At 26.8% G+C, this 19,592-nt stretch overlaps 3 protein-coding genes across 3 annotated transcripts; 2 read left to right on the top strand and 1 right to left on the bottom strand.

Annotated features, from left to right (window-relative positions):
- Positions 1-3,770: 3,770 nt before the first annotated feature.
- LOC122713312 (neuralized-like protein 2) lies at positions 3,771-5,871 on the top strand. Its single transcript, XM_043933658.1, has 3 exons — positions 3,771-4,534; positions 4,692-5,012; positions 5,109-5,871. The coding sequence occupies exons 1-3, from the start codon at positions 4,171-4,173 to the stop codon at positions 5,225-5,227; spliced, it is 804 nt and encodes a 267-aa protein (XP_043789593.1). The 5' UTR covers positions 3,771-4,170; the 3' UTR covers positions 5,228-5,871.
- A 149-nt stretch (positions 5,872-6,020) lies between these two features.
- On the bottom strand, positions 6,021-11,513 carry LOC122713422. The gene is given in 15 exon segments (XM_043933855.1): positions 6,021-6,446; positions 6,564-6,716; positions 6,813-6,990; positions 7,130-7,346; positions 7,673-7,782; positions 7,897-7,941; positions 8,027-8,308; positions 8,310-8,442; positions 8,940-9,285; positions 9,562-9,892; positions 9,984-10,197; positions 10,322-10,431; positions 10,519-10,563; positions 10,647-10,855; positions 11,430-11,513. Coding segments are annotated over 15 exon segments (2,793 nt in total). The 5' UTR covers positions 11,485-11,513; the 3' UTR covers positions 6,021-6,081.
- A 595-nt stretch (positions 11,514-12,108) lies between these two features.
- Positions 12,109-18,172, top strand: LOC122713243 (putative glycerol kinase 5). Its single transcript, XM_043933497.1, has 12 exons — positions 12,109-12,343; positions 14,340-14,433; positions 14,512-14,611; positions 14,683-14,842; positions 15,147-15,261; positions 15,783-15,976; positions 16,103-16,229; positions 16,374-16,478; positions 16,728-16,822; positions 16,920-17,083; positions 17,410-17,543; positions 17,845-18,172. The coding sequence occupies exons 1-12, from the start codon at positions 12,248-12,250 to the stop codon at positions 17,997-17,999; spliced, it is 1,539 nt and encodes a 512-aa protein (XP_043789432.1). The 5' UTR covers positions 12,109-12,247; the 3' UTR covers positions 18,000-18,172.
- Positions 18,173-19,592: the final 1,420 nt, after the last annotated feature.

Raw genomic sequence — 19,592 nt, 5'->3', positions numbered from 1 at the left:
CAAAAAAAAAAAAAAAAAAAAAAAAAAAAAAAAAAAAAAAAAAGGAGAGGTCTCGAGATCACGGTGAATCGACTATTTTCTTACAAATAGCATATCTTATGGCTAATTTAATTCATTTTTAATTAGAAGAATCAATTTGCAGTCTAGAAACAATTTTCTATAAGTCTGTTACCTCTTAAATTATATCAGATGTGTAAATTAATAAAAATTTAATTTATATATTATATTTATATATTAATTTCAAAGAAATATAATTTAACTTAAATGAATAGAGGAAATTATTTGATCATTTGCGATGATCAAGTTTAATTTTATTTAATTAATTTTTTGAAAATAACATTTTCAAATTTATTTACACATCTGATATTTGTAGACGTTTTTTTTTGTGTGTGTGTGTGTGTTTTAATTCTTCCATTTTTTTTTAGCAATGTATGTGTGTGCATGGATTTTAAAATATATGTATAATTTGTTCTAGTATTTTCGTTATTATTCTCTTCTTTTTTATTTTTTTTTCTTTTTTTTTTTTTTTATTAATAGAAAAGAACATTAAAAAAATCTTTAACATTACAAAATTTATTCTTTTACGAAATAACAAGGATTTAAGTGAGAAATGTCCAAGTATTTATATTCAGGGTAATTTTACATGATTTAGTTTATACTTATGATAGGATATATTTCATTATTTTTTTTGTAATGTACTTACACGTAGGTGCTATGCGCTTAGACAATTTAGATTCTGAATGATTGAACGGAAAAGGATAATATATTTAATTATTTTCCAATGTTCTTTCGTTTATGTAATACTCGTTCTTACATATCCATGATAGAAGAATTTGTGATATTACGAATTCCTAATTTGTATATTCTATTTTCGTAAAATTTTGTTGAAATATGAAGATCACGTATGATTTGATATTATATTAATATATTAAATAGATCTTTCTCAAAATTTTAAGAAAACTGATTATCATAATATTATTTATTCACTTACTTTTTTAATATACTTCATAAATTTTTCATTTATTTTTCAAATTATTTATTTTTATTTAAAAATTATTGAATTGTTTCTCGTTAACTACTAAAATAATAAAAATCAAAAACTCTACAAAAATAAGTTTATATCTTTATATCTTATGTGATCTTCAATGATTTAGCGTATTTTGAAGCAACCGGAACTGTGATTCTCCGTGTCCTGTGCATAAAATCCATTAGTCAATGAAACAGAATCTTTAATAGATAAAAAAAAAATCGGGAATGTTTTCTGTTTCCTGTATCAATGTGCTTTTTAATCTTTTTCAATCCTTTATTTAGAAAGATAAATCTTATATATATTATGCTATTTAATATCTCTTAATCTTAATCGAGATTGATTTTTCTATTTTTATTAAATTATTTGCTTCATAAATTAATTAAATTTTGAATATTGCCGAATAAGAAATTCGTGTCAATATCATATTTTGTCAATTACCTCGAAATTTGCCTTAAAGTCGACGAAAAAATTGTAATTATACAAAGTATATAGCAGAAAACTTTCCAAACTTTATTTCGTATTCTCTTTATTCTTATTCTTTATGCTAAAATATATTCTGAGCAAAAATATATGTATATATATATATATATCAAAATTGCAAAGATAGAGATAACTTTTGTGAATTTTGAAAAATAGAATATATGTTTCATCAAAACGGAATTTTCATAGTATTAATTAACATTTTCTAATTAACATCATCTTGAGTGCATATATAAATTCCTGCCAAATAGGATTGTTTAAAATCCTAAATTAAAATTCTCGGTTCTTCTATATTTTTTATGTGATCTTGTTTTCAATTTGGAATATTCAATTTTCAGTATATGTAACATATCAATATATTTTGCATCTAATTAATAAAAAATATTTGAAATCACAAATGTTAAAACTTGCATATAAATAAATATTCATCTTAAAAGAAAATAAAAATTTTCTTTTAATTCATTTGGAATTGGTAAAAATTCACAAATGCTAAAAAAAAATTAGATTAGCATAAATATATCTAATGAATATAATAAATTAATCAGAATTAGGAGAAAAGGATTAAGATGAATTTATTTAATAAATAAAAATGAAAAAAAAAGCAATTAATATTTAAAAGAATCATAGATATTTCAAAAATTTCATCTTCACAAAAATGTCAATCAAGATTTGAATTTTCCGTCATTTGAATGTTTCGAAACGTCCAAATAAATAATCTTATTTCAAATATCTGATATGTATCAGAATATTCTTCCAATGAACTAAAGACAATAAAGATATACTATGATACAGAAAAAATATTTATGATGGCTTTTACTTTTAATTAACGAATTTATTTTTTCAGACTAATATAAGTTAAAAATCAGCAGATTATAATACCTTTTTCTTATTTTATGAATTTTCGATTGAAGTTCAGATAAAAATAGACAATAATTTTTATCAACATAACATTCATTAGCACTTGATCGAATTATATTTTATATTCCTATTTTTACAACAATATAAACGAGAAATATAAATTGTTTATGTTGTTTGTAGAAATATTTTACACTGTATTGATTTATAATCTATGATATCTATATAATTGATCAAAAAATGTTGGAAGAAATGTTTTGGAAATAATTCGTACATTCGATAATTGTAAATTACTTGAGAACTAAATATTTCAAGAAAATATTTCCTGTTTCTTTTTTTCCATTGTTTTAATGAGTTTGAATAATTTATCATATACATTTTATTTTAAATAATAAACGATCTACATAATATACGTGTTCTTTTTTTCTATATTAACACGATATCAATTTTGAACCTCGAATTATACTTATATCTTTACTACATTACTAGCAAGATGTCGACACTTTCACTGTTACGAATCGATTTTCGATCTATTGATTGCAATATATTTAAAATTAAATATATATATAATTTTATATATTATTTTATATATTTTTGTATTTTTTTTATATTTTATTTTATATATTATGAAATTAAAAGATAAAGAGAATTTTTTATTTGCATAATAATTTAATAACTTTCTTTTTCATAAATTGTTCAATCGATATTCAATATCGATTTACATAAATTTAAATATATAAAATGTATAATTTAAAATAAATAGTTTCTTATTCATTTTTTATATGTTTTATTTATATTATCGCAAAGTTTTCAAATTTCATATAAATTTTAGAAATAAATCTTTTATAAAATTTTAAATAAAAATGTTTTAATTAATTTCCTTCTAAAATTATCAATTATTTCGAATATAGTCAAAATTTATTTACCTTGCAATGTGACGTATAAATTGACCAATGTTACTTTTTAAAATTATAGTTTAATTAAAAAATTATTTTTTACATTAAATAAATAATATTTTATATATTTTATTTATTATTTATTATTATTATTATTAATATTATTATTATTAATATTTATTATTATTAATATTATTTATTATTTATTATATATTTATTTAAATAATATTTTTAATATTTTAGAAAAAATTGTAACAATCTGATTCTTTTACATTGAATTTAAAATCATGTTTTTCAAATATAATTCATATTTGATTATTCAATTCATATATTTATACATATATCTTTTTTTCTCTCTTATTACAATTCAATTTGAAATAGATAATTATATTGTTTGATAACAAAGTATTTTAATTATTATTTACCTATATACATTACTGTCATACATATATCCAATCAGCTGTTTCTGTTTCGGTTCTCATAGTAGTTATCCTATCCGTCAGTTTGTCGCCAGTCTTGTGTCTGTCTTTATTTTCTCTTGGAAATCAATTTCAGTATAAAATTTCGACAACGAATCATTAGTTATGGCAACGAATTTTAATTAATATATATAACGATAGTGTTGAAACATAAACTATCAAAAAATAGTTTAATAATGTATTGGAAGAATGGACGTCTAACCTCACTTTTCAGCCGCTAGATTCCTCGGACAATCATGTGAATTATCGAAAGCATTCCAATGTATCATTTAAATCGATCATATTTCTCTTCTGCGAAATATCGGAGCGCCTTAAATTATTCTTTTTCTTTTCTCAATGAGGTTTCTCGTAAAATCAAAGTGCAATATCCTCGAAAACTCATAGTACCGGTGCTCCGAATCAACTTTTTAGCTAATTATAATATAGTACGATGACTGAGAAATCTAGAAAAATAGTAACCAGATTTCACCCTACTCACGGGGAAAATATTATGCTACGCGAAGATAACACAGTGGCGTATCGCACTGCCAGTTTTGCAAACTCTCTGGCTTTTAGTGAAAAACCATTACAACCAGGTGAAATATTCTTGGTAGAAATTGAAAAGACTGAAAGAGGATGGAGTGGACATATGAGATTGGGACTGACTCTGATAGATCCTGCGTCTGTGAATAATAGTCTACCAGAATTTGCTATGCCTAATCTCGCTAAACTTGGAAATACATGGATATTTGCTATTACAAAAAGCCTATATGGATTATGGGATGGTTTTGATAGTTATGCTCAAAGGATCTATGGTAATCTTAGTTGTACACGGTTTTAAGCATTGTTAATTAAGTTTTATATTTAAAGAATTTATGATAATTTTACTTTATTTTACAGTTTTAAACATTATTAATTAACTTTTTATTATTTTTAAACATTATTAATTAACTTATATGTATTCTCTTTAAGGTGAAATTCCATCTGAAGAAAAAAAATTGATCACAGATGGAGTAAATGTGCAAACTTCTCGTGGAGTTATTCCATTTAATGCTCTTAGACCAAACACAATTGATTCTTCTCAATATATATTACCCACAGATGCTGGTAGTCGTATTGGAATTATGTATGTGCCACAAGCTGGTTCTGACAAGGCAGAAATGCATTTCATAATTAATGGTGAAGACCAAGGTGTATGTGAAAAAGACATACCATACAAAGCAGGACCTTTACGTGCTGTAGTAGATGTATATGGTACCACAAAACAAGTTAGGATAGTTCAACTATATGGTGGTATGTTATTTTTCCTTCTTACAAGTACAATATTTTTCTAAATATTTTGTTTTTTGTTTTTTTTTTTTTTTTGCTAATAATTATATGTTTCAGCAGTATCTACCCTACAAAGTGCCTGTCGTGATGCTATACTACAGTATACTAAAAGAAATGCAGTTGATTCACTTCCACTTCCAAGGGTTCTAAAAGATTATCTATTATATCAATCACAATGAAATTTACATCATTCCATCTTGTCTCTTGATCGTAACTTTGTATAGGCATTTTAGTATTCGCATAATTTCTTCAACCATTTCGATTTTTCTACAATTTTCAACGTATTTATCGCGTATAAATCGTTCTTTCAATTATTCTAATTACAATACTTTAGAGAAGATAAATGTAAGTCTAAAGCGAATTTAGAATTTTTTTCACTCTTCCAGTTAGCTGTTCTTTCATTTTTTTCAATATGTATATTTCATCGTGTATGTAGCATATGTAATTCACGTGAATGTTAAATCGTATCATGTACATAATGTAAGAAGTTGTTGACGAAACACCGAGTAAATTCTGATAAGCAAAAGAGTATCACGTTTTTTTTTATTCTTGCATTTAGCATTTATTAGCAATTACAATTTTTACAAGTTTAAAAACTCTATTGTTTGCTAAAATTACTCGCACATTTCATGCCGCATCGTAAATCATATATGAAGTTTCATCTAAAATAAGTTTCACGCAGAATTATCGATGTATATCATATCGTTCTTTTTTTATTGTTATAACTCATGTAACAAAGATAATAATAAGATAACTTGATCGCACTGTTAACAAATGCAAAAATAGATCCGATTGACGTATTCAATTAAATACGACATGTTTTTCCAAAATAAATGTATTTATAAGAAAAAAAAAAAAAAGAAGAATCAAAATTTTTTTTTAAAACACCCAATACACCCAATATCTTTTTATACATCATACACAAATTCATGATTAAATTATTTGATGAATATTTAATTTTTCCTTCTCCTTTTTTTTTTTTCTAATATAAATTTTCTAAATTAAGAAAGATACATAAGTTAAATTTCATAAATTAACTTTTAAAACTTTCATATTTGTTTCTTGGTATAAAAATAATTAGCATAATTATATAAGCGAATGAAATACTTAAGAAAGCACTCCATCCGATTAAAATGGACGTGTATCTCCATGTATACTGTTTCCTATCCAGAGATACCAAACTCGTGTTATCATCCTCGTTCATTTCAATTCTTGCCGATACTTTTGAATCCAGAATAGTAATTAAAAACACTTGTCCTACTTTGCTTTTTAAAACCGATTCAGTGATGGAGGATATCCATGTTGGAGCGTCAGCGTGTAATTCTTGTAGGTATCGCAAGATGCTTGTCAATATAAGCGAGAATGCGGCTAGGGCAAGAGATTTTTCATAAAACAACACTAAAAAAAAAAGAAAATAATATTTAATAATAATAATTCAAGATAACGCAAAGTTTCAAAATATTTTCATATTAATTCGAATTTAATTAATAATAATCGTAAAAATTAAAGCATTACTCAAGTTTGGTATTTGAATTCCATTGAAAGGAATCCTCCATTGCACATCTAACAAGCAAAATAGATGCAGAATAAAATTCAGATTTGCTATAATCATACGCTCCGTGGAACTTGGTTCTAACCATAATGTCATCAATGTCATAGTCATTAATACTGTAATTTAAATGTGAAATAATCTTTTTTTTTTTACTCTATCCACTTATCATAATATATGTATTTTTTTTTTTTTTTTTTACATATTTTACACACCTATAGTCAAAGTCACATACGTCGTACTGTTCATGGAGTAATGTCTTCTTAGTAGAATATTATAGGATAATAAATCAGTGGTAAAACCTAAACCAAATTTGGAATCTATTGTACGTTCGGTGTGAGACATATGCACTATCTCCCATTCCGTGTTATTATTATACATATCATCTAAAATCTAGGGAAATAATTTGCATCAATAATTTTATCGACTTTTCAATCTTTAAAAACTCAACTTCTATCTTTCAAAACTCTGTTAAATTATTGTTATTAAAATTAACATGATTCAATTACAAACATTAAAATTTTATACACACTCGTTCCTCAGTATCCAAAGAGTTTAATTTAATCTCGTTGCTTCCGTGAGACCACGAGGCAATATGTATAGTGCAGTTCAATATATCGTAAGGCCACCAACTGTGATCAAATTCGCAGACAGGTGTATAAGTAGTGAACGGTACGCACAATATAGTGCCAGAATTGAACACTATGCATTCGACCGAAGGCATCTCAAGATCGACACCGACACTTGTTCTAAAAAAATTGAAAATTGTGAACAACGAACAAATAAAGAATTTGAGCTAAAGAAAGCTTGTAACAACTCGTATATAATGTGATAATCTACGAGATATTAATAATACATGAATCTTCCTATATAAGATTAATTAATTAAATTTCGTAAACAGATGTGAAACACGTGCGAGCAAAATTTCATAATATCGAACGATTATGTTAATCATATGTAATTTGTGTTACGAAGAAGAAATTGTGTTATGAAAGAAGAAAAAAAAAAAAAAGAAAAAATTGATCGGATATGATAACGATTTACGTCATATCCATTTCAATTGCTAGCAACTTACACGCTGTGCATCACGATATCGGGGACCCAGATTTCGTAACTCTTTACGCGAATAGAATTGATAGAATCGAATTCGGATGATTTCCACGTGAAGTGATTCTGTTTCCACATCTATCGTTTATATCAAATATATGAAAAATTTCAATCTCAATTGAATTTAGAAAATTATAAAAATTGAAATCGGATGTCTTGACCGATTATCATTATTATTATTATTTCACTCACCAATTTTAGCAGAACGTGGAAATTGACGCTGTGCGAATATTCATCCTGAAGAGCATGGAACGGAATAAAGTAGAAAGAAATTGACGATTTTCGATTTATTTATACTTTGCAAAAAAAAAAAAATACTTACAACGTTATAATGTTGAATGCTTAATCCAAAATCAATTTTAGTGCCATTCTTTTCTTCGGGAATAATCTCCCTGTCATAATCGCAGAATAGATATTGTTTCAATCTATGAAGTGCAGAAGTGCTTGTGATGTCTTTGCAAATATAACAGATCACTTGTCCATGTAATAAAACATTAATGATCACGAATAAAACGGGGAATATATTCTTCATGTTTAACAGAGAGAAGAAAACGAAATGACAGATCGGCAATGACTAGTAGTAGATCGAGATGAATCGAGAAGGGTAGTGAACACGCCCAGTGAAATGTTAAACCATGGACATCGAAGACCGCCCCCTTTCGTTCGTTTATCGGATTTTTATCAGATGTGGTATTTTCGAATTGGTTCACTACCAACTGGAATAAAAAAATAAATGGGCTATCGATCGAAACGATCTTTGCCCAATTAGAAAATTAGCGTAAAATTGTAAAAATAAAGGAAAATAAAGATTCCTAAAGATAATATCGATCTTATTACCAATATTCATTAATAATTATTTTTGAAATAAAATTATCCATAGAATAAGATGATGTAAATATATTCTTATCATCAAAACTCAAAGATTTTATATTTTTACATGTCAGAATTTATTTGATTATTACTCTTAATTATTTACTTGTAAATTATCTAAGATTAATAAGATATCGAACAAATATCATTTAAAATTCCAATTTATTTGAAGTTTTACAAAAAAAAAAATTAAATTTAAAAAATATTATTCGAAAGATATGAGAGATATGAGAAAGGATAACAAATGAAACTATTATCAATACAATATTGAAAAAAAAAACATCGTTATAAATTATTATTTATTCTGAGAATGAGAATCTACAATCGATTACTGATGAAGAACGTAGGGGGATTCGATTCTTCACGTCGATGGTACAAGAGTGATCAGAATGATGATGTAAGTGAAAATCACGATGAAGAAGGAGAGCCATTCGATTATGGCCGCGAAATGTCTCCACGCCGATTCCTTAGTCCGAGATTTCGAAACCTCTGAATTGTTTTCAGTCTCTTCGCCAAGTATTCCCTGATTGGATAATTTGGTATCGTTCTCGGTAAGAATAAGGAAACGTCCGGCTCTGTTGTTCAAGACGAACGAAGTTATTATAGAAATCCAATATGGCACCTCGATGTTCATTTCTTGCATTTTCCGAAGCAGAGCGGTTAAAATTAAAGCGAATACGGACAAGGCAAGCGAATCTCTATAGTAGAGCACTGGAAGAAATAAACTTTTTGTAAAAAAATATGTATATACATATACGCTTTCCTACTTGACTTAAAGAATTATATTTTCATACTATGTATTTATATATTTATAATAAAATAATAACGTGCTAACAACTATATTTACATGATGTAAAGATTAATTTAATTTGATTTTATATACACAAGAAATTTCATCATCATAAATATCGTATACATATATATATTATATATATCATATCTGAGTTACATTAATTCATTTGCAATTCGCATTTTGGAAATACTTACGTATATTGGGAGGATTGGTGCTATTGTGAGGTAATTGCCAATGCAAATCGGACATGCAAAGTATATGACAGATCAAATTCACGCTCGCTGCGATCATTCTCTCCGTTGATCTCGAGTCCAGCCATAGTACCGTCAACGTGAGCAACATCATTGTTACGGCAGGTATGACGTAGGTGGCGTGCAATATGCCGTAATGTCGGCTTATGGAGAATTCGTAAACGATCATCGGATAAGTGTCGTTCGGGCAACAAGCGTACATCTTCAACACTTTGGTCGCTTTTATAACTTTGAAATCCCATTTGGAATTATTCGTATACCCGTCCATGTGGAACTAAAAAAGTGATATCAGAAGGTAGAAAAGGTAATAAGTCGTTACAATCCAACCTTTGATGGTCGTAGTCGTAATTCAATTTCTAATTTACCCCCTTTTTGTCGAGAAAAATGTTCACTTCCTCCCCTGAATGGACCCACGAGCCAAAATTAATCCGGCATCGATGAGTGTCGTACGGCCACGAGGAAAAATCTGTCGCGCATTTGGCAACGTGTTTCACCGATGGTACGCAGCTTACCGAACCCGAACTGAACACCAGGCACGTAGTAGATGGTATACCAGTTTGATCGAACGTCATGTCGCCTCTTATTCGATAGGGGCAATATATATATATATATATTTATTTTTTTTTTTTTAATCATCGAATATTCGAAACCTTGAAAAAAATTAAAAGAAAAAAAAAGAAAGAAAGATTATTTTGATGCTCACGAATTGTAAACGGAAATGTCGGGAACCCAAATATCGTCGCTCCTCACGTAAATATAATTGATCCCATCGAAATCGCTAGGCTTCCAGGAAAGATGAGAATCGGTCCATATCTAGAAAAAAAAAAAAAAAAAAAAAAGAATGAACGTTCGAATTCTTCGATTACAAAAAAAGTAAAATTGTTTCGGAAAATAACTCACGAGGGTCATCCAACTGTGCAACTCCATCACGCTGGTCCAATCATCCTAAACAGGACATAAATAATCAGTGAATGTGATAAATTAGAATCTTGAAGAATTTATTTTCTCTATAAATTTCATTGGCTTACGAATTCCATCAGTTTTGGAAGTAGTTGCATGGTCACGTTGTTGGCGATTTGATGGGACGAAATCGGTCGAACATTAGGATCGTAATCGCAGAAAAGATATCTCCTCAATTTCAACAAGGTAGTTGGATGGTCATAATCCTTGCAATTTAACGCATAGTATTCGAGTTCATTGTCGTTTTCAGCTAAGGTTGCTGACAAAATATATTGTGCTGAATTGAAATCAAATTTTTCATTATTGATCCGGATGATAATTCTTCTAATCGTTATCAAATATGATAATATAGAAAATTGATGAAATAAAAAAGGAAGGGATTAAAGTAATAGAATTGTATTATTAAAATTCTAATTAAATTTTTAGTGAAATTTAGTGAGAAAAAAAAGATTAAGAAACAAAAGAAAATCGAGAATTAAAATTGATTCGTCACGATAGATTGAAAGAAGCAACAATGATTACCTATCTATTCAAACAATAGGTTTTAGCTAGAGTCAAAATTAATAGGATGGAAATAAAATTTAGAAATTTGTGAAATTTCTTAATTCTATTCTTAGGTATCATTAACTATTATGATTTTTTCTATAAGAATTGAATAATAAATCTGAAATAATAAATTTCTTATCTTTTTATTCTTAATTAGTTTCTCGTCGTTATTCGATGTGCCGAATTACAACCGCAATTCTACTTTCTCGAAATCCAAGGAACACTGTTATTACAACTTTATTGCTAACGAATTTCCGTGTCTTAAGGAGAAAGGGAAACGATAATGATACTTGATGACACTTTACCCGAATCCTGCCAAAAAAGAAGAAATCCAAGAGCTGTTATTATTCTCATTTTCATTGAAATGAGCCAACAGCCACCAGTCGACTGAACGATTTCTCGTTCGTAACAGAACGATTATCAGACGCCCCATGAAATTCGAAGCTAGAGATAGGCGAGACGCCCCCCAGGTTCAATGCTTTTCACTTATTTTCAGATAGACAATTGGCAATTATCGAGGAATTTTCTCTACGAGAAATCTCTCGAAAATTTCTCTTTTTCGTGGAGCAGGAATCAGGAAACTTAAAGTCAAGAAAAGAATAAATAAAAAAAGAAAAAAGATAAAAATAAATAAATAAATTAATCGTTGATGAACGATAAAGATATATATATATATATATATATATAATTGAGATCGGTCTTTTATATTCATTGTCAGATACTAACTTTGATCGATCTTCCCTTATTTATAATAGAAAGTATTTGAACTTATTTCGTTCACATTTTCACAGTTAAATAAAAAGTATTACTTTTTTCGAAATACTCGTAAGGAATTAGAAACCTTTCAATCAAGATTTGAACCTATTTGCAATATACTTGATCCCATCTCTAACGTAAGCCTTCGCCTACGCGAACGTAATACCGATAAAGTGGCTTTTGAGCATGCGTAGTACTATGTTCTTCTTTTAAACACGTAATCCACATGCGATAAGCGTCAGTATGTCGCGTATCTTCATACGAACACGCTCTGTATTGCGGCCTATTCTCTTTTCTGGGCCACGTGCATTGAAATAATCTTTGACGATTCGAATGAAAGGTAAATTTAAATTGTTGTCAAAGAAATATGAGATACATCGGGGCGCTCGACGTCGGTACCACCAACGTACGATTTCATATACTCGATGAAGAAGGAAACACAATTGCTTCTTCAACGGAAAAGGTTAGATTTACCGTTATTGTGGATTTTTAGAAATATTTTTTAGAAGAAAAGAAAAAAAAATTTATAATTTATATTCTGCTGTCAATCATAAAAATCTTCGTGCACGTTGTAAAAATATATTTGTTAAAATAAATGCAATTGAATATCTTTGCAAAATTATTATTATATAGCATTATATTACTATAATATTTTAACATTAATGGTCTTTTTATGGTTTATGAAAACTTTCGTAAATAACTATCATGTATATATTTTATATATATATATGTGTGTGTGTGTTTGTGTGTGTGTACAAAATATTAAATGAAACGACTTTGAAATAAAGAGAATAGAATACGTTTATATGTCGAATAATAATAAATGTTTTAAAACATTTATACACTATGTAACATCTGTTTTCCTTTTTTAAAAATAAGAATTATTTCAAACATATGTTTATATATTTGAAATAATTATTCTATATTTTTTCATTCAGTAAAGAATGAGAAAATTCAAAATCATCGTGCGTGTGAAAAAATAATATTATTTCACATATAAATATGAAAATAATGGTTGTGATATAACAACTACATATAAAAATATAAAAAAGATGATTTGAAAATATAATTCGATCTATAATTTATAAGTTTTTACATTGGAATATATGAATAATTTTCAATAAACTTATAGAATCATTGTTTTAGTTTTTCCTAGATATGAAATCGATAGATATGAAAAAGATATTGAAATATAAAAGAATGTGTTACATCCGTATGTTGAATATTTATATAATGACCTTAAGACTCGAGATAATATATATGCATACTTATAAAAAAAACATCAAATCTTTATAGTAAAATTATATATTGATAGATTTAAATTAATTAAATTAGATTTTAATGAATTCTGTTTCTCATTAATAAAAAAAAATATTATCCAATAAATTTACATAATTTATTAGAAAAATTATAAATTCAAAAAATATTATAAAACCGATAAATTATTGCTTTAATTAATTATTGATTTTTTTTTCAGTATTTCAATATTTTCTTAATCTTTTAATTAATATATAATTAATGCGAGAAAAATGAAAATAATAATAATACGAATTCAGTCATAAATTAATCATTAAATGAATTAAAATGTTTCTTCTTACGTAGATACTATTATATAATTGTATAAATTAGCAAAAAAATAATGATGCTCGAACGATAATTAGAATAATCTTATATGTAATTATAAAAAAAAAATAAAAATATGATAATTTATCATATAATAATAATGGATGACAGTTTTTTCATTCTCGCTATTATTCTGCGCTATGATTACGGGAAAAAAATTTTTTTTCTGAATTATATTTTTTTGATCAACAAATGTTTATGTTCTTCTTTTATTCGCTGTAAAATTATCTTCCAACATGTACAAACCGGTTCCAACAGTTACACTCTCTGCACATCCGTCTTTTTGTTACACATAGATCGAGATGATTTAATCCATATCAACGACAATTGAGTGAATTGACCGATCGTCGTGTTGTTTATTAACCCCATTGTGCTTCTATGCAGTTGCTTAAAAAAATAAATCTGCATAAAGAGGAGTGTACACTGGAGGAAAATAATAATAGAGATAATAATAGAGAAAAAAAAAGAAGAGGCAGAAGAAGAAAGACTTTAATAAAAAAATAGATAAATAGAAGGGATCAGGAATAGCTTCATTATCATTAGAAAAAAATATATTTACAACATGCAACAGATTTAATGCAACTGATTTTTTATTCATTATTCATTGTTTTATTTCATGTATTTAACGATTATAAAAATTTAGTAGTATTAAAAATCTTTGAATATATTTTACGACAATTTTTAAAGCATTTCTTTAAAGCATCAAAACATAAAAAGATTTAAATAATTTTCTAAAAAGATTATTGATAATCTAACTATAATTTTGTATATATTTTTCTTGATTTTTTAATTAATTCGAGGAAAATTATTTATCCTCTTTTTCTCTTTTTGTTTAGATCCAGCTTTTGTATCCAAAACCGAATTATGTGGAAATAGATCCAGATGCGTTGTGGACAACTATAATAAATGTAATAAAAAATACTCTAACAGGTGAGTTTGAATGATCATTTATAAAAACGTAGAAAAATTCTCGTTTCGAGAGGATGAGAAATATTTTTATTATTGTAGAATCAAAAGTGAGCTTGGAATCGATAGTTGGTATGGGAATTTCGACACAACGAGGCAGTTTCACAACGTGGAATTCGAAAGATGGAAGGCATTATCACAAGTGAGTGTAGAATCGAGTTTATTTCTATCGTTCTGTATTAATGATACGATGATTTTTATCAAATGTTTCAGTTTTATTACATGGAAAGATCTACGTGCCGACAATTTGGTCAAAGAATGGAACTCGTCGATAATAATGAGAATATTGAAAATGGGGTCGAAGATCTTATACACTTTCTCCAGGAACAAACGATTCCTTGGAATGAGCGTTTTTAAATTCATGAACACACAGGTTCTCTCTCTTGTTATATCATTATTACAATATCTAATAATCCATTTAATTCAATTAGACCAGTTGGTTTCAAATCAAAAGATAGAAAATGAAATGAAAATCTTCAAAATATTAATGTCTTTTAAATATTTTATTTATTATTCTATTTTCATTTCCTATCGATTTTTAATTCTATTTATTTATGTGTATTAAGTTAATTCTCTATGATAATGATACAGAACATTTGAAAAATTTTAATTTAATCGTTATGTTTATTTTTTCTTTTTTTTTTTTTTTTCATCATTTGTTTTACGACACTACTTAGATGTCACTAAGGTTAGTGTGGGTACTGCAACACGTGCCTGGTTTGCAAGAGGCGATGAACGATGGAAATGTCCTTTTCGGTGGAATTGATTCTTGGCTTTTATATAAATTCACTGGTATTCATTTTCTTATTATATTTTAATAATATATATTTATTTTACACCCTGTCAATTTTTCATTCAACTTTCCAATTTTATTACAGAATAAAAACAGTAATTTACTTTAATTTATTTTTATTTCCAAAAAAATCTTAAAAATAATAAATTATCGGGTTATTAATATATTTATGGATATTTTCGAAGAATATAAGAATCTGAAGATATAAAAGTTGATATTCAAAAATATCGACACTTATTTGTTAAGTTTGTTAATTAAAGTTTGTTAATTTATTTGTTAATTAAAATTTATATTAAATGAAGAAAGATGGAAATAGTGCAGTGTAACAAAAACAGAACACTCTATCTTGTATCTCACTTCGTCCAATCCAAACTTTATTTATCAATTAACTTATAACTTGATAAATAAGCCTTAATCGACATTTTTGCACATCGACCTCTTTCCCGTTTGTTTTGATTTTTAGAATCTTTCAGAAATCTTATGAATATAATATTAACATCCTGTATATTTTTTTGTATAGGAAAACACGTGACAGACATTTCGAGTGCATCAGCGACTGGAATTTTTGATCCTTTTATCAAATGTTGGTCAAGCTCTATGATAAATTTGCTTAAATTGCCGCACAATATCTTTCCCCAAGTGGTGGAGACCAGTGGAAATTTTGGCAGTACTCCAAAAGATTTATTCGGGGTCGAAATTCCGATATTATGTTCAGTAAGTTGTATAATATTATTAAAAAATTTAAACAAATTGAAAGGAGAATTCTTGTCTTCGACGAATACAAATTATTTGTACGAATTTTAAGTTAATTTTTGAAATTAATCGTGTTATTTGAAGTAGACGACAGATCAATCGGCATCGCTGTTCGGCTCGATGTGTATGCAACCGGGAGATTTGAAAATCACCATGGGAACTGGCACGTTTTTGAACGTGAACACGGGTAATATCCCGCACGCTTCTGTCGCAGGTAATTTTTTTTTTTTTTAATAATATCTCGAAGAAGAGAATTAGAACAAGAGAATTAGAAATAAATTGAAGAAAATGAAAGGATAAATACTATTTACGCGAAAAAAAAATCCATTTCTGATTTTTAATTTCTTTTTTTTAACAGGACTTTATCCTCTGATCGCATGGCAAACAGGAGATGAATTAGTATACATGGCGGAAGGTGCATGGAACGAAACTGGAGGTATCATTGAATGGGCCAAAGAAATAAGTAATTTCTTGATGAAAATTTTTTTACTATAGTTTCGCAATATCAACAATTCCTATAATAAATTATATTTTTATTTAATTCTATTTTTTTCATAATTAATTTTAATGTTTTCTCGATTTTTTCTTAAAAAAAAAAAGAAAATTAATATCGTTTATTTACCAAAAAAGAAAAATTTTTTAATCAAATAGTATAATTTCAAATAAACTGGTCAACGAAACGCTAGAATTTTAAAGATGCAGTTTGTTTCAGGTCTAATCGACCAAGTAGCAGAAACAGCAAATATCGCGAACTCGGTGAACGACTCTGATGGAGTGTATTTCGTTCCTGCATTCAGTGGATTACACGTACGTTCAATATTTCATTTTTATAATTTTCTATAATTTATTTAAGTCGTTCATTCGATAAAAACAGTTCAATAAGAGGAGAAATTCTTCGTCACAGGCGCCGATAAATGATTACAGAGCAGCGGCAGGTTTCATAGGTCTAAAACCTACCACAAGAAAGAATCATCTGGTTCGAGCGTTGTTAGAAAGTATCGTTTTTGGAATGTTACTACTTTATGAGACATTATGTTCAGAAACTTCCTTCATTTATAAGAGAATACGGTTAGTAATGAATTCGTTAAAAAAGAAGTTTGAAGAATTTCTTGATTACATATAAAATATTGTATTCGTTTCTCTCTCTATTTCATGAGAAAATATTTATTATAATTTGCTTGTATAATTATGTTTGTATAATTATCAATTCTATTTAAAACGTTTTCTCATCAAAAAAAGCAGGAAAATATAAAAAATCATTCTGAATATTCTATATATCATTACATTGCATATTTAAAAATATTTATGTTACATACCTTTGAATTTGATTAAATATTAAACATTTAAATACAATTTTATTAATATTAAATACATAAATATTATAATTATTGTAGAGTTGATGGCGGAGTATCTAAAAATGATTTTATATTACAACTGCTAGCCGATCTGACAGGTCTAGAAGTGGAACGGGCATCAAGCACGGAAATATCTATTTTAGGAATAATATTTCTCACTGGTTTACAATGCGGTATGTAAATTTCCAAGACGATAGATAAAACTTAACAATATTATTGTTATGTATTTCTAGTTTTATTCAAACTGTTCGTAATATTGTTTATGACCCAACAATACCGATTGAAGATAATACCAATAATACAACATTTCATTTATAATTCATACGAAAATTATAATAACAATTGAAACGTTAAGCTTTAAAAAATTTCCACTTTATCATAATTATCGAAGGAAATGAAATATTAGCTTACGGCTAAAAAAAAGTAATAAAAATAAACGTAATTTTTATAAAATTTTTTCGATCCGCTTTTTAGGCGTTTGGAAGAGCAAGGAAAATATATTCAAGTTACGAAAAGTAGAAGCAATATTTATACCAAACAATGAAAACAGAGAACGATATCGACCGATAGTCGCTGAATGGAAACGAGCTCTCCAAAGACTCGGTAAATGGTATACTGAGATTAAATAATGGCCAACGATTGCCACAGGAAATAAAAGAAAAAGATCTGTTTACCTAGAAAATATACTAAAAATTCCGATACCATATGATAATAAGATTTACTTATTGACCAATGTACATATGTATAGGTATTGTAATAAGGTACTGTAATAAATATAATACAATTTTTATTTAAAAAAAAAACAGAAATTATTAATTTTATTCTCTTTTTCTTTTCTTTTTTAAATTAATCATCAAAGAAATTCATTCATTCAATTCATTCAATGCCATTCATTGTATGGGCATGATTATATACATGTAGTAACTATAGGATCGTATTTTAATAGATCGTGCTCGGGGCCCCGAGGTCGTAAAACTCGTGCCTATTGCTAAGCAGTAAATTTTCTGAGGATATATAATAAAAGTCATGCCAAATTAATCACTTTTTAAACTCGATGCTTTGAATTTTAAATTTAGTGTTTAAATCGCACTATTTCATGTGAAATTAGAGAGAGAGAGAGAGGAATAAAATCATAATTTGTTTAAAAATTACAAATTCTTGAATTTTGCAATTTTTCTCAATTTTTGTGAAAATTGAAAGAAAAAATTTCGTGAAAAAGATCGTACATTTGAATTTTTATATTTGAAATTATATTCATATTTAATTAATTTTTTTTCATTTTTATAAGGAAAAATGAAAAGAAATGCTCTTTTTAGATATATTTTTTTTCAGATTGGAAAATTATTTTTTTTATTATTCAAAATTATAATAAGAATAAAGAAATTTTATTTTTTAATTTTTGGTTTGAAATCATAATTTTAAAAAAATCATATTTCTTGAAGTTTTTTTCTAATTAAATAGATATAGAATAAGTTTTGATGTTATCTCAATTACTAGAATGGCTATACACTTATCATCATTTATCAGCTTATCAAAATAATAATCTTATCTTAATTTCATATAAATAACATTATCATTTCTAAATTTGTATTATGCATTATATCTCAATTTGAACGAAATATAAAGACATTGAACTCGAAAAGTGATTGATTAGAATGATCTACATAATTATTAACTTAAATTATTATATAACCTTAAATTATTAGTACAAATCATTAATAGATTGATCGAAGAAAATAATTCTGTTTGTCTCAAAATTCGAATATTCCTTTCTCGTTAATTAATTAATAAGACATGACCTTGACCAATGTCATTAAAAATTATATTTATGCAGATACATTATCGACACTGATAAATGGGTGATCCTGAGTTCCTGAGCACATAAGAAAATTATACATTACACTTTGGAACAACAGCATTTTACACTATCATTCGAGCATTTTTTCATGGAACCTTCAACCATCTATTACGAACTTCTATCATGTAAAATATAATTCAATCAGCTGATTAAACTTTTATTTTTCTGACGTGGTAAACTTTGTAGTACATTTCATGGAAATATGATTCATGTAAAATTATATATTTAATAAAAAAAAAGAGAGAGAGAAAAAAAATGGAAAATTCACAAGAAATAAGTAGAAAAATAAATTACTAGATTTATAGGTATTAGAAATTATATTTTTTACGTAAAAACGAAAAAATTTATTCGTTAATTTAATATT

This window comes from Apis laboriosa, unplaced genomic scaffold (assembly GCF_014066325.1).
Source record: "Apis laboriosa isolate Shangri-la unplaced genomic scaffold, ASM1406632v1 scaffold23_cov150, whole genome shotgun sequence".
Classification (NCBI taxonomy): Eukaryota; Metazoa; Arthropoda; class Insecta; order Hymenoptera; family Apidae; genus Apis; species Apis laboriosa.
Note: the sequence above shows the minus strand (reverse complement) of the source record. Positions and strands in the feature narration are given on the sequence as shown.